Source organism: Alligator sinensis, unplaced genomic scaffold (genome assembly GCF_000455745.1).
Source record: "Alligator sinensis unplaced genomic scaffold, ASM45574v1 scaffold87_1, whole genome shotgun sequence".
Lineage (NCBI taxonomy): Eukaryota > Metazoa > Chordata > Crocodylia > Alligatoridae > Alligator > Alligator sinensis.
This window is the reverse complement of record NW_005841929.1, coordinates 2,675,830-2,691,036: the sequence shown is the minus strand read 5'-3', so window position 1 is coordinate 2,691,036 and position 15,207 is coordinate 2,675,830. Positions and strand designations below refer to the sequence as shown.

The following is a 15,207-nucleotide window of genomic DNA, read 5'->3' as shown; positions in this document are numbered from 1 at the left end:
GGAAAGAGTTAATGTTTTGCAAGCAACGTTAACTGACTTTTTCTTCATTTCAATACATATGTGTGCTCCCTAGAGGTATAATTTTGCTTCACAGATTTAATAAATATAAACGTTTCACGGGTGGGAGCATGTGCTGTGACAAATTTCACCAAAATACAAATTATAGCGGGTATATATTGTTTAAATAAAGTAAGTAAAACTGGCTGGGCAAGTATTTTCCTGTGTGTCATTCCCAACTTGCTATCTTAACAAATCTCTACAGAAACCAAGAATACTGTATAGGCTGCACATTTCAGCCGTGCAAGGGGGTGCTTCATGCTGTCCAACAGGTACCCTTCTAGTTATCAGAAGATGGGTAAATGGGCTTTCACACTGACTTATCTAAATGGGTAAACTGGGCAGAACAAGCTATTCCAGAACAATTTATTTTGCAGTACCTATTCCAGAAATAGCCTCCCATGTTCCAGAATTACCACACTCACCAAGTGTGCACAGTTTCCACACAGGAAGCATTTCTGGAGTACTGCAGAATTGCTTATTCTACAATAGCTACTCTGCTCAACTTCCCCATGTAAACAGGGGCTCTGGAAAAGTGACCAGAGAAAAATTTAAACACTAATCTGAGTTCCTAAAATGTTAAACTGCTGTTTGTCCCCTCTCTAAATCTGATGCTCTAGCCCAGACCTTCCCAAATTATGAAGTTTCTAGAATAGGGACTGCATTGGTCTGATTAGCTCATTAGTGCCAGGTCTGACAGTGTGCCAGTCACTGTCCAGGACCCTCATTTGGTTCCACTATATAAATAATAAAAATGAACTGATATGTGTTGTTTTTGGGGGGGTTTTTGCAGCTTCATGATGAATTAGAAAAGGGCGAGAGGGACAACGCAGAGCTGCAGGAATTTGCTAATGCCATCTTACAACAGATAGCTGATCACTGCCCTGACATCCTGGAGCAAGTCGTCAATGCACTTGAGGAGTCGTCATGACCTCAGCCGCTAGCCCCACAGGAGCAACAGAGCCTGTGGCCAAGCCCAGTCAGTCCAAGGAGTCATGTGAAAGGAAAGGAGTGTGAGAGAGACAATGGAATAGGAACATTTTGGTGCACCTTTTACAAAGAAAAAACCTCTATAAACTACATGCTATCTGGGTTCTTCCAGTCTATGACTGCTGAATCCAGTTTGCATTCATCTTCTCACTGCCTTTCTACTTTGGAATCTGTCTCCCAGTTAACTTTCTTCTTGGTATTGAGGCTTTTGGATACATCTAAGCAGAAAATGTCTGAGTCCACTAAGCACAGAAGAGGGCATCCACTGGACACAAGCAGTTCTTCATGAGGTCATGGAAGGGGGCATTTGCCTTTTGTTCTTTTGTTGTTGCTGGTTTGTTTCTATGAAAATGTAAAACCTGAATTTCTTAATGCTAAAACAGAGCATGCTCTAATTATGAGCTGCAGCTGGCTTGCATCAGCTGACAAGCTCAGGATTTGCTGCCTGTCTCTAAATTTCTTATGAAAAGGAGGGAAGTAGCACCGGGTAAAGAGAGAGCAAGTTTCTCTGTTTGGTCTTGCTGGTCATTTCCATCCAGCAGCTGTGGGGCAAGAGAGGCATATGGGTGCTTTTTTGTTGGTTAGTCTGTTTACTTAGCCTCACTTCTGTTATTTCTGAACTGGCTCTGAAGTGCCAAATGTGGCTTATTTTCAGGTTGTTTTCTTTAGCTCTTGGGGTCTTAGTTATGTTTTTGCACCATCATGTACCTCGCCTCTGCCACTTGCTTCTTGTTTTCAGAGAGTTCCCTTCTATCAAGCAGGTCAGCCTCCAAACATAGTGTGTGTACCTTACCCATTGCTAATGTTTCAGGCAGTGGTTTTGTGAGCTGTAATTGCAAGCGGAGTAGTTCTAGCATTATCTACATAAGAAAGCTGCACCAGTTTGAGTAAAGAGGTGATTTTTAAATCAGTTAAGATAAATGGGTAGAATTGGCTATATGGACACTCTTGCTTTAATATAAATGAATTTCCTTTTGATTTTTCTTAATTTTATTAAGAATCAGTTTAAAGTGAATGGAAGTAAGCCATTCTTAAACTGAACTAAGAAAATTTACTTTGGGGTTTGCATCCATTTAAATTAACTAGTTTACAGTCACACTTCTAATTAAACCACTGCAACTGTGTTGCCATCCATCTTTTGCCTTTGCCATCCTCATGATAGCCAATACTGGCAAGTGATATAACCCCTAATAAGTGATCTGCTTGTTATTGCCTTAGTAAATTAGAATCTATTCCAGTGATAAGGCTCCAAAGGTTCATCCACACCTTTTGGTCTTAGTGTGAAGACATGATTTTGCTCTGGGTGCTATTTGTGTCTTCAGTGTGCTTCTGTTGACACCCACAAGACTGAATTCTTTGGCATCACCCTACAAGATCACTAAAGGAATTATTCTCTATTGAACTTTTGGCTCTCTAACACTTCATGTTAAGAAAATAGACTTTTTCTCTTTTGTTGCATTAAGAGAAAAGGGTACATTAAACATTAATGCAATAGTGCGGAGATTGCGGGCTCTTCAACTGCTTTTCCATCAGGATTGTTTCAATGGTGAATGCCCTGCCTACTGATGCAGCAAGCTGCTCTAGCACCAACTGATCTTTCAGAACCTAGAAATATCAGATGTTAAGTATCAAAATCCAAACTTTTGGAGCAGGCTCTCCCCATTCAGAACCCACACTACAACTCCTGTAACCCAACACTGAGCTTATATCACTGCCACTTATGCTACCCAAATCCTACAGTGCCTTTAGGTTTACTCTCTATTTCCTTGTCTTTCACACCTGCAGCACAGCTCCTCTGCCTTTCTTCTACCCATTGTTCCATCTTTTGGGGGGACTGATCCCTCTGCAACTGGCAAACATTTGAGTGAGTCAACACTCACCCTTTGCTTATCTGAAAATTGCACTAAAAGTCCAGGCAAGAAAGGCATCTCACTTGCATTCCTTAAAATGTAATGAGCAGTTCAAAATAAATCCTTTGTAAGTTTGTGAAAAGATCCAGCAGGTCATCCATTGCCAGCAGCAAACCACATCAGGGAATTCAGTATTCTCTCATTGGCATATACAGGGGAACATTTTAATCTGAGGCATCCTTTAGAAGGGGGAACTGTGTCAACAACCTTGGTGTTAATTGGTTTAGAAAAAAAAAGGTCTGCTTCTCAGTTTCCTAATGGGAAGTTCATAGCTTCCTGTCCTTGCTTTGCAAATCAAGAATTATAGCTTTAGTTCTCACTGCAGTTATTGCTTCTGTCTGAGCCTTTTCATCATCGAACAGGAAAAGAGTGGTAACCTGAATGTTTGCGAGGGTGACTGTACCGGAAGGCATATAGACAGTGACTCTATATACCACTGAGCCATGCCTCATACCAGAACCAGCCCTTTGGCCCTATTATTTGAGTCAGCATGTTTTGATAGGAGCCGTAGTTTTGAAATCTTTCTCTTGCTTTTTTTCTTCATTGCCCCTAATTATTCACTGTAGGAATTTAATGCTGCCTGTAAAACCATCATAGCCATCAGCCTAACATCATCCTACCACGACCACTCCCTGACTGTCCCATTAACTTATATGGTCAAATCTCCAGCTACCCATGTTCCCTGCTGTAAAACAATCCCTTCTCTGTGAGAAGCTGTGGAATTTCTCTTATCGATGCTTCAAATGACTCCTGCTCATAAACCTCTTACTGAGATGCTCCTTGATAGCACTTCGACTATAGGGTAGGGGGAAGGGACAGGAGTGAGTGGTGGTCATTTGTGGCTATTACAGCAATTCCATGTTTATTGCATGGCCCATAAATCACAAGAAAGCTACAATTTTCGATGCTGGGATTTCTAGAACCTTTAACTTAGCTGCTACCATGTGGCTGTGCTTCTGGAGAATAAGATCACATCTATCTCATGAAAGTGGGTGCAAGGCTTATGTATTGAAAACCAGTTAAGTCCCACTGTTTACACTCAGTGGTGCTCCCACCATGTTCTTTGGAGAGATTTGTGAAGGAGAGCCAATTTTCACATTGCCCATTAGGTCTTTATCTTTGAGCCGCCCGGTTGCTGTTCTCTCCAGCTGGATTGTTGTGCCCATCTACATTTCTCCAATTACCTGTTGTCATCTTCATGGGCACCTACATCTACTACCTTAAACCTAGATTCCCCAGTAAAGTGCTTTCAGGGAGAGAACAAGCTCTGATCTGGGAACAGCTCTGATCTGACTTGATCTCTGGTAAACCATTGCAGGTAATCTCTATGATCCGGCTTGGATAGAGGTCCTATCATGTTGAATACCCATGGGAATGGTCTGATTTAAGGAAAGGTGACTGACCAGGATTTAAGGCTGACTATGATCTATCTTAACTTTTTTTTTCTTTTATGGAGTGTCACACCACTGGCCTTAGGGTAACTTAGCTGATATGCAGTCCATCATAAGGTAGCATATCATGTGCCTAGCAGAATGGGTGCATGTGTGTGTGGTATTTGTGTTCACCCTGGTAGCTCTTTTAACTTGATACCTCCCTGTTCTGCTTCCAGGGAGATCAAGCCACAGTGTCCAGTAAACACAGCTCCAGTACAATGCCATAGTAGGCCTGGCAAATTCATCTGCTCGTGGTGTTTCCCTGCCCTAGAATCTAGTTTCGAAGAATAATACAGAATGTGTGAAGAGGGGTCCTGCAGGATTTTGCTTAGTCTTGCCACATTAACAGAGTTCAATTTGCTGTGTTATAAAGGCTTTGACTGCTTTCAAATTCTTTTTTTTTTCCAGATCTCAAAGTGCTCATTTGTAAAGCAGCTGAAAGATTCATAGACAGGACGAGCTCCCTATAGTTAATATTACTTTAGGGTTTGATATATAAGTGGAGCTCCCTGAATTTTGTGCCTAGTGTACACCCTGACACTCACTCCACCTGATCACAATCCCCAAGAATCCAGTTTCTTCTTTTCCTCTGCACCAAACCTCTTCTAAAAACACTAATGAAAAAGGACATGACAGCACTGGAAATATCCTGAGCATAGTGACACTATTTCTGATTAGAGGAAGAGCTGACTGAAGTCTATCCCAGGTAAAGCTCTAAGCTTCTGGTATTGTCTCTTAGATTGGTGAGATCTCCGTCTATAAAATGCCAAACCCTCCTTGGAAGAACCATGCTTCAGCCAAGCCCAGGAGGGTGGTGGGTGATGATCATGTGATACAAAAGTGTCTGTGTGCTGTTTCCAGTTGTACTACTGGACTAATGTCTGCTCTAAAACATTTTTTGGTACTTGGTGTCTCTCTAAGTATTATGCACAAGAGCGTGCTAATGTTATAGGTCCCACCTGCCAACACACAAATGTGTACCCATATACGCCCCCCCCACCCCACCCCCACCAATATCCACCCTGCTTTCTGAACCCAGTGGTATATTTTTACTTGCCTGTAGTGCTCCCACCCATAGCTGCTGCTAATGTTTACTGTGTTGCAAATTTTTTGTTTCTGCTAAAGGGTTAATGAAGCAGGGTTCCCACTCCCATACCCCATCGTCAATTATTGCCAGAAAGGGTTCTTTACAAAGGGTGGTGAATATATGCTGATTCCGATATAAAGCAGAAGTTCCATTACATTACCAGTGTACCTATTCCACAATGACTTCAATGAAATAAAAAGGAAAACAGTACAATCAAGGTGTCTGGGGTTAAAAGAAACCCCTACTCAGCTGAGCATCTGCACTGAACCAGAAAGCAAGAGAGATGGGAAACTGAAGGTTGTGGATAAATAACACTGCCCCAGTGAAGCCAGTGGGGTGAAAGGGTCAGGCATAGGGCATGCTTGGACTGCCACAGCTGACAAGATAAGCTCTCCTCTGCCAATCACTTGCTCTTGTCAATGTCTTAGAAAATCCAAGTGTTGTTTTTTAAAACAATGTTTTTAATTGTTTTTTCCACCTAAGCAGAAGAAGCCCTACGCTACAGCAAATCTTTCTGAACAAAATGGCTGTGTCCGCTGACTATTTTTAAAAAAAAATAAAGAAAGAAAAGAAAAACTGTTTTGAAACTTTTTAGTGCATAAGCACTAAAGCATAAACACAAGAATCCTGACTTTTTCCAGTGGGTGTGGTGAGTGATGTAACCCTGTCATCGGTATTGTCCCTGACTTTTTCAGGGGTGATTTTTTTCCTGTTTTGTTTTCTGCTTGTCGATATTGTCTGTGTGGTCCTAAGGCTGGGGCAGTTACCAACAATATGTGTCTGTCGTCAGATTTAAAACAAAGATAGTAGTAGAAATGAAAAAAGATGTGTGTTAAAAATATAAAACTAAATGTCATCCAAAGGAATTCAAGTTAGGCAGTAGCAAAGCTCAGACTCCTCTTCCCAGGTTTGTGAGGAAAAGGATTTGAAGGCTCCTGTTTATCATAAATGGCCTTTAACAGACTACTGAGGGCAGAATAGTTTGGCCTGTTAGGAAATGTTACTGGCCCTATATTGTATGTTCTTTCTCTCCCTTGGTTCTGCATTGTATCTACTAGATTTAGAATATAGAAATGGGGAAGGCAAAAAATTATCTTAGAAACCAGTCTTTACTAGGAATAGTTACTAGTGTTGAGTGTCCTGTAGACTGTCAATTATCGGTGCAAGTAGAATTTTCAGACATTGTCTCTTGAATTGCACCTATAAATTGTGTAGGCATGTGCAGATGTATATGAGCTTTGTCAATTAGCAGTTTACACATGTGCATGCTTACTTTGCAGGTGCCTGTTTTTAAAAAAATGTATTCCTTAAAGTCCAGCATGTGTTGTGTTACATTAAAGGACTTACAGCCCTTTGCTGCTATAGTTCTGTGGGAGACTGGACCATGTAAGAGACACTGTCAATTTGAAACTGCATGTATAGCAAAAAACACATTTCTTTTGTTAGTGATGCTTAAATTATTTAAAATTAATATGTTTTGTAAAATCCATCTTATTTTTTACAATGGCATTTGTTTGCTTTTTGCACTTCTTCTAGCTTAGACATTGAAAATCAAGTCAATGTCACCTTTTTCAGGTTCTCAGTGTTCTTTATTTGCTCAAAACAATTTTTTGACTTGGAAATAAAAATTATAAAACCATTTATATTAATATTATGTACTTTTAGATGTTGTAAAAACTTGGTTATCTAGAATCTAAATTATGAGCCAGACTTTTGTAGACACTAACCCTTTAACAGACTTTTCACCAGGCAGACAGCACTCCCAGGGCCAGGTCATTCTCAGTGGTAGTGAAGTGTAATGGCTCTTTTGCATTTAAATCCATCAGCCTCAATAGCTGCAAAGAGCACTGTTTTCTTTGTGGCCTGTACTCTATGACAGACTTGAAGGCAATTAAGTTTGGCTCTTATTGATGTACTTCTTAGTAGATCCTGAGGATGCTGTGTTGGTAAAATAACACAGTTCTGAAGGAGGGTGAGTCAGATGGAGCCATGGACAGGGGAATGATTTCTGTGCTGATCTAACATGTTGCTCCACTAAAACAGTATTGCTGTTTCCCTCTGATTTGCTAAATGAGGAGGGCTGCATGCTAGAGCCTGTTGTACCAAATAGTTCACGGAAGTAGCCTGGGGGACTGCCATGAGGAGTAAAAATGTGTGGGACAGTTGACACATTCTACAGACTGGGATCCCTCATTTGCTTTGGAAGAGACATGTTGCACTTTAGTGGAGGAGGAGATGAGCTTTGGGTATAGTCTGCCATACTTGAGTTCCTTTTGGAAACAGCAGCAGCAGGAGACATTGATGTCTGTGATGCAAGTGTGCACGCTGCCTTCAACTTGTATGTGTTTTATTGCTGGAGTCATGTTACTGACTGGATAATGAAATTGCAAAGAAAATGTGTTATATTCAATTTTGCCTTGATAATATAAACACTTTGTTCATTTTTTCTTCTTTTTTTATTCACAAACTAAATTCATCAGGAAATTATAAAATTATTTAAAAACTCTGTGCTGTCTCTTCTTTTTCAGTCCCATTATGTCTTATGCAATGTTTTCTCCCCACAGATCTGAAATGTAGAAGATTGGGAGAAACCCGTATATTCTCCACACTGGGAATAAATACACAGCTGGAGATTGAAACGAGTATATGGCAATGCAGAAAAGAATGCCAGAGAGTAGAGAGCAAAAAGGACAGTGGTAACATTAATGAAAACAGAAGCTAGGCAGGTATTTCAGGCAGTAAACTGGGAGTACCTCTTCAAACTTGAAACTCTCAGATAAGGTCAGTCAGAAATGGAACAATCAGAACGCCTGGAATGGGGCATGAAACCAGATGTTTTATGAGTGACAGGGACATGGTGGAATGGTAGTCATGACTAGAATACTATTACTGAAGAATATAAACTATCTAGGAAAGATAGAGTAAAGGTGGTGAGACAGCAGTGTACATCAGTGAAGCAGTAGAGCATAAAGAAATAAAAAGCAATGGCACAGACAGAATAGAATCCACTGAGACAAAAATCAGGCTGAGAAGGAACAGTGAAATGGGCTCCATAGGGATTTTTCTGGGTATTTGCTATATGCCTGTAGGCTCAGACTTGAGAGAGACAGAGACAGAGAAATCCCCGTAAGAATGTGGGAGATAGTATCAACTATAGAAATTGTATGATTGTGGAAACCTTTAAATTCCCAGATAACAAACACTACCAATAGTAGTAGGACAGTGACACAATTGGATGAGTTAGCTGATAATTTCCTATCAAAAGCTGAGCTAATGAGAAGCGATGGTATTTTACATTTGGTTTTAGTAAGTAGTGAGGGTCTTATAGAAGCACTGTTTTTTAAAAATGATCTTGATCTGATAATCATGAGCTGATTTAGTTTACAGTAGACAAGACTAAGTCTCAGCTAGATTTTTAGACTTCAGAAGGGGAAACTAAAAACTGAGACTAGACCCAGGAACTCAAAAGTTTTAATGCAGATGAGGTTTCAAATCAAAAGTGCAAATACCATCTGGAGTTTGCGTCCCAAGCAAGAGACCAAGCACTTTGTAAAGAAGGGCTACAGATCTGTTCCAATGACCAGTCACTTTAAACAAGCTACTGAGAGCAAACAGAGAATTTGCAAAGAAAGGGGTTTGTTCAGCAAGGAGAGCTATCTTTCAGAAGTCATATATAAAGAAAGAAAGACTGGTACTTGAGCTACTAGTAGATTTTGCAAAGAGAAAATGAAGAGCAAAACTCTTCAGATTCCTCAGACCAGTAACTGTTCTATTATTCCAGTGGCAGAACTTAAGCTTGTCTTCCCTGGCTTATACCTGTGGCATATTAAAGGAACATTTAATTTAATTTTGTTTTCTTGAGGTGCCTTATGGCTATGGTATATGTGAGGGACTGTAGTAAATGGTTTGTAGGACTCCTTGGATCCATAGTTACCTCTAAATGTAATAGACTGCATTCAGTGGTCCTGGTCTGTGCTTAAGTCATATAAATAATAAGAGGAGGAGGAGGAAAGAAGTATGGGCTACTGTACACTGAAGATGGGGCAGAGCATAAGGATAATATACTTCAGTAGGAATCAACCTTTTTGGCAGGTGTGTCACACCCTTCCTGAGTGCCACTCTGATCTCCTATTTCTGCCCAATCTGCTGCTCTGCTTTCTGTTCTTTACTTTGCACTTGCTGCCCGATCTCCTTCCTGCTCTGCCTTCTGCTCCGTTATCTGTTGTAGTCCTGCCTGCTCTCCCCAACAATTTGTTGTGTGCCACACACTGAGGATGCATATGCCACTTAGGTTGGCCACCACTGATCTAGATATAGCTCAAGTGCTGAAGGAATACTTTGTTTCTGTCCTCAGTAAGGGCAAATATGTATATAAAGATTGTGGCAAAGTACCAAATGGGAATTAGGATATAGCAATAGAAATTAACACATCTGAGATGGAAGGAAAACTAGGTTTGCTTATTATGGAAAACTGGTGTGGTTGAGATAATCTTTCAATGTTCTGGGCTAGAACTGGCACAATAAATGAATGAATCTATCAATTTGGGAGTAGTACCCAATGACTGACAAAGAGTAAACATAACACTTGTATTCCAAAAAATAAAAAGGCAGGGGAGTGGGGAGGGGAGGCATTGTGGGGGGTAGAAAAGAGACCCAAGCAACTGGAAGCCAGTTAGCTTGACCCCAGTGTTATACTATATCTTAGAACAGATGCCAAAGCAAGAAAAAACAGGGAGGAAAACAGAAAATTATAAAATACAACATGGTTTTAGCTAAAGAAGCTCATGTCAAGCAAATCTAATACCCTTGTGTATGACAAGGTAACTGACTTCTTAGATTAAAGCTGTGCAGTGGACCAAAGTACCTCAGCCTAAGCATGTGGGAAGCATGTTGGGCAAACTTTACAGTTGGGAGAGATGTTAGACAAGCTTTCAAGCACAAAATGGCCTTGTGCCAGACCTAAGGTAATGCACCCTGTACCCAAAAGTTTGTTTAGCATCTCTCCAAATTAGGAAGTTGGTCCAGTAAAAGATATCCGCAAAAAAAAAAGCCTTACTTGTTGCACATTCTGTGGACATGTGATTCTCAACCAGGGTGTTGCAAGATCCTTTTAAGGGCACTATGGGGTGCCTCACAACTTTAGCACTGTTAGGCAAGCACCTATGCATGATTCACAAGATAAACCCAGAGATTTCAAATAAGAATCCATCATTTCAAAAACATTCTGACCTGCTCTGGTCCACCTGAGTTATTTTTGCAAACAGACAATTCTTCTTATTCTTCTGTGGTCAAAGAAAACAAGTGATATCTAAGATCTGGCATTTTTGAGGGTGCCTTGAATTTTAAAAGGTTGAGAATTACAACTGTGGGTCATCACAGTTACAGCACCACGCCAACCCTAGATTTATGGATAGTGTTCAATACTATGCTTCATGGAAACTTATTAGCTAAGACAGGGTTGAGTAGTAAATTGTAGGCAGGATAAAGAAACTAACTGACAGGGAGACTACCAGAGATTATGTGAAAAGGGGAGTTAGTTGGAAAGAGATCACTTATGATGTTCTTGGGAATTGGTCTTGGGACCCATCCTGTTTAATATTTTTATTAGCAACCTTAGTGCAATAACTAGAGCTGGGCTCACTGAAGATGAAGACAGCACAAAGTTGAGAGGTATGGACAGTACAGAGGAAGACTGCTTTGAACATAAAAATTAGGTAGCTTGAAGTGGAATAATAGCAAGGTACAAACTTTAATGGTACAAAATATAAAATCATGCACTTTGAAACTAATACCAGTAATTTTTGCTATAACATAGGGAGGCTTATAGATTGGGTGCAACAGAAGAAAAAAGGTAGATTCATTGGCAGATCGTAGGAGGCTGTTAAGCCTCCAGTATAGTGCAAAAAAGGGTGAAGTTACACATTACATTTAGACCATACTAAGGGCACTTAAAATGTGAGCATTGCACATTAAAGCTTATTAACTTGTGTTAAGTGGCTTCTGAGCATCTCAAAGTTATGCCACTTCAGGCAAGGGTAAACTCTGGGCCATGTGGACTTCCATCTGTCCACAGATATAAAACAAAAAATTTGCAGTCCTCCAGCATCCCAGGATCCACCTCTCCCATTTCCCTACCATCAAGAGTAGGGCTAGAGCCCAGGTGTCCTGGTTTCAAGCCATTTCCCTGCTTACTTGCCCGTTAGTGGCAAGTCAGAACTGCGCAGGCAAGAAACAGTATTAACCATTAGCATGTAACTGCTCACAGGACTTCTAACTTTAACACAGCTTAATATACAAAAGACTTGGTATGGTCTAAGTATAACATGTAACTTCACCCGAAGGCTAATGAAATTTTAGGGTGTACCGTGTGTGGTATTTTAACCGTTGTGTAATGCATTATTAAGCCCCATGTAAATATTGGGCACAATCCTGGTTAGCTATATTCAGAAAAAAATATTTTAAACTTGAACTGGTGGGGCACATCCAGACAAGCACAGACGTCTGGTATGTGGCACCTCAAACACATTTGCAACGCCACATACGGCAAAGTCTGGTGTTCTCTGCACTGCAAAGATGCATTGCCTGAGCCCATTTTTTTTCCTGCAGGTTTATTTGATCCTTGGATATCCAGGGGTCCAAAAAAAAATGGAAAAAGAAACCAGAGCAGCGCACGCTCGGGCAGCATGTGCTGCTGAAAAGTGGAGCTGGGTCACCCATCAGCACCATACTAGACTCCTGGTGGCTCCAGGTGAACTTTTAGCATCAGGCCCCCCTTTGCCAGAGATAATGATAATTATAATCGGACAACAGGAAAAAATTACCATTTTTGGGCCCCATTTCTGCCTCAGCCCCAGGCAGCTGCCTGGTTCACCCATGCCTTTGTCTGGCCCTCCCACCTGGAGCTGTGCTGCGGCTGCCAGCCAGGCTCCATCTGGCAGGATTGCCGCTGCTGCAACCTCGAGAGGCCCTCCAAGACCCCAGGTAAGGCTGTTAGGGCCAGCCCAGTACTGGCCCCAACCTCCCCTACTGCCCCTGGGGTAACTTGCCATGTGCCAAAGCGCATGTGACCTGTGCATTCCCCAGGGACAACTAGCAGAAGCACATGGCGCACCACCACTACTTGTCCCTGGGCAGCCAAATGTCCACACACGTCTGGATGCGCCCATGTAGTGAGGAGCTACAAGGATGATTAGACAAATGAAGGATGTATGTAGTGAGAGGAGATTAAAATAGTTTTGTTTAGCAAAATAAAGGTTGAGGAGCTATGATTACTCTTTATAAATATTTTCAGAGGTGGAATATTAGAAGGAGAAGATCTGTTTCATTCAAAGGACAATACTGGTCTGAGACACATGTGTACAAACTGGTCACAAATACATTTTGACTGGAAATTAGAAAAAGTTTTTGAACCATTAGAGAAGTGGGGTTGTGGAAGGTTGAGTGAACAAAATGCTGCGGCCAAGAAACCTGAATTGCTTCAAGGTGGAGCAGTAAGTTTCTGGAAGGGAGGGTTAGGTAGCATAGGGATGTTTCTGTACTAATAATCATTGCATGTAATATGAAGCTTTAGTATCTGGAATCCTTAGGAAAGGCTTGAAAGGTAACTTGATTATGATGCAAGTTGCTTGCATAAGTAGGCAGTGTCTGGCAATCCAGTTCTTCATGGCTCCTACCAACCACCATGAGTGGATCTAGGATTTTGAAAAGCGGGGCTGCAGGTGGTGTGGTGCATCATCCCACAACACAACACACATTTTTCTCCAACTGAAAAGAAACTAGAAGTTTTTACTAATACACTAGGGGCTTGAGGCTATATTATTCAGTTTAGCAAAAAGAAATATAACTGAGCTGAAGGGCAGGGGGGAACTGACCGCCAGCTCTAGGAACCTGGTGCTGTAGCAGGTATAGCTGTTACCACCAGCCAGGCCATGGACAGAGCTGCTCCTTCCTCCCAGCACAAGTACTCCAGCCATTCCACCATGGCCCCAAAGTGCTCCTCACTTTATACATTGCCCCTGCCACCTCAAATGCCCTCTGCTTCCACTCTGTACCTGGTTTTCCCACATTCAGCCCCACCCATTTGTGCCCCAAACCTACTAGACCCCACAATCCCCCTCATGCCTCAGTAAGTCCTGCTTGGCCCTGTACAGCCCCCATGAACCCACTGCACTCTGCACAGACTAGTCCCCATCACACCTCAGCCCCACTGACCCTTCACCATCCCCCTCAAACTCCAGTGAGCCCTTCCCTGCCCCTTTGAGCATTCAAACCTCATTGCAGCCCCTCACAACCCCAGGGCCCCATCACCCCCCCAGTCCCTCTTGCTCCCTGCCCCTCCTCACACTCCATTTCACCCCCACAGACCCCCACTAGCCCAAACTGCTGCTACCCCTCACACTTCCCCACCCCCATAACAGCCTAACCTATACCTCTCTACCCAACAGATCCCCCTCTCCCTTGGTGCCCATGATCCTCCCTCCAACCCCTCATGGTCCCTAAGAGCTTGTTTTCCTAAAATCCACCCCAAACAATTATCTCTTATCCCTCACAGCCCTCAGGTAGGGGCAGGGCTGTAACAATGCCACAGGCACCAACTTAGGAGCCAGAATTGTCCCTGACCCCTGTAGAGTCACATCACAGCAGGAAGAGCAGCCAGGCAGCCTTGCTCTTGCAGCAGTAGCCAGGGCACAAACACCATTCCGCTGCTGCTGTTTTAAGAGCAAGAGCTGCCACAGTCAAAGCACACATTGGCAATAGCAATTTGGGCAGTAGCAGCTGGCATCAGTGACTGGGTAAGACTCCTGTGCCCCCTGCTCAGAACCCAGTCCCCACCTCTTGCTACTGCACCCCACCCCCTCCCCTGGGTTTGCTCAGGGTACACATCCTGCTTGTTTTATCACTAGGGGAAACTATCCCCTCTCATCCACTCATGCCCAACTTTATGCTACCCTGGTTGCATTCTTGGTTTGGCCTCCCATATCCTCAATCATCTATTGCAGTAAACTCAGAAAAGGATCACTACAGCGAATTCTCTCTTTGTTTCACCCTTACAACATCCTCCTGCCTCTGACTGCTGCACCACTACACAGCTTAGCCTGCTTTTAGCCTTACCCTCCCTTCCCTGTCTCTGATTTCTTTTGAGTGTGAGTCCCCTAGGAACAAAGGCACCCAGTACAGGTTCCTAGGTAGCAGCACACCTTTACTGGAGTAAATAGCAGACAGAATGATTGTATAAAAAAGCTAGCTTGATTAGACAAAGATCCAGGGTTGTTAACACCTATGGAGTTGAGAGATTAGCAAAAATCAAGTAGATAGTAATGAGGCATGAAGTCATATGACTCCCTCAACTCCACCAGAATAGAAATGTGGCTGTCCCCTTTGCCGCATTGTTTTAAATGTTCAGTGTTAAATCAAAGGGGGAGGTGGGGGTGACTGCATCCCCAACTCCCTTCCTCCTAGATCTGCCTCTGCCAATCACCTGTAAGGGCCAAAATAGAAATTATTTTTTCCCTTGAATTATTTAATACATTTTAGAAGAGCTGTTTGGTTTCAGTTTTGTTTTGATTGACTAGTCTGCCTCTGAAACAGTGGATATTTGGTTTCAGTTAGAAGTGGGAAATGGCTAAAGTGTGCTGGTGCTCTTAATGGTGCTGAGAAACCTAATGGTGTCTCGCTGGTGAGTCTCGTGGTGAGACCACTTGGTCGTGGTCAAACCAAGTTGGGTTTGGAG

At 42.3% G+C, this 15,207-nt stretch overlaps 1 protein-coding gene across 1 annotated transcript in view; it reads left to right on the top strand.

The window, feature by feature from the left end:
- The window catches only part of ERC1 (ELKS/RAB6-interacting/CAST family member 1), a 479,524-nt gene extending 471,547 nt beyond the window's left edge, over nucleotides 1-7,977 (top strand). The window contains exon 18 of the mRNA XM_006019448.3: nucleotides 851-7,977. Coding sequence (XP_006019510.1) covers nucleotides 851-988 — 138 coding nt within the window. The 3' untranslated portion in view covers nucleotides 989-7,977. The remainder of the gene's footprint in view (nucleotides 1-850) is intronic.
- The last annotated feature ends 7,230 nt before the right edge of the window (nucleotides 7,978-15,207 follow it).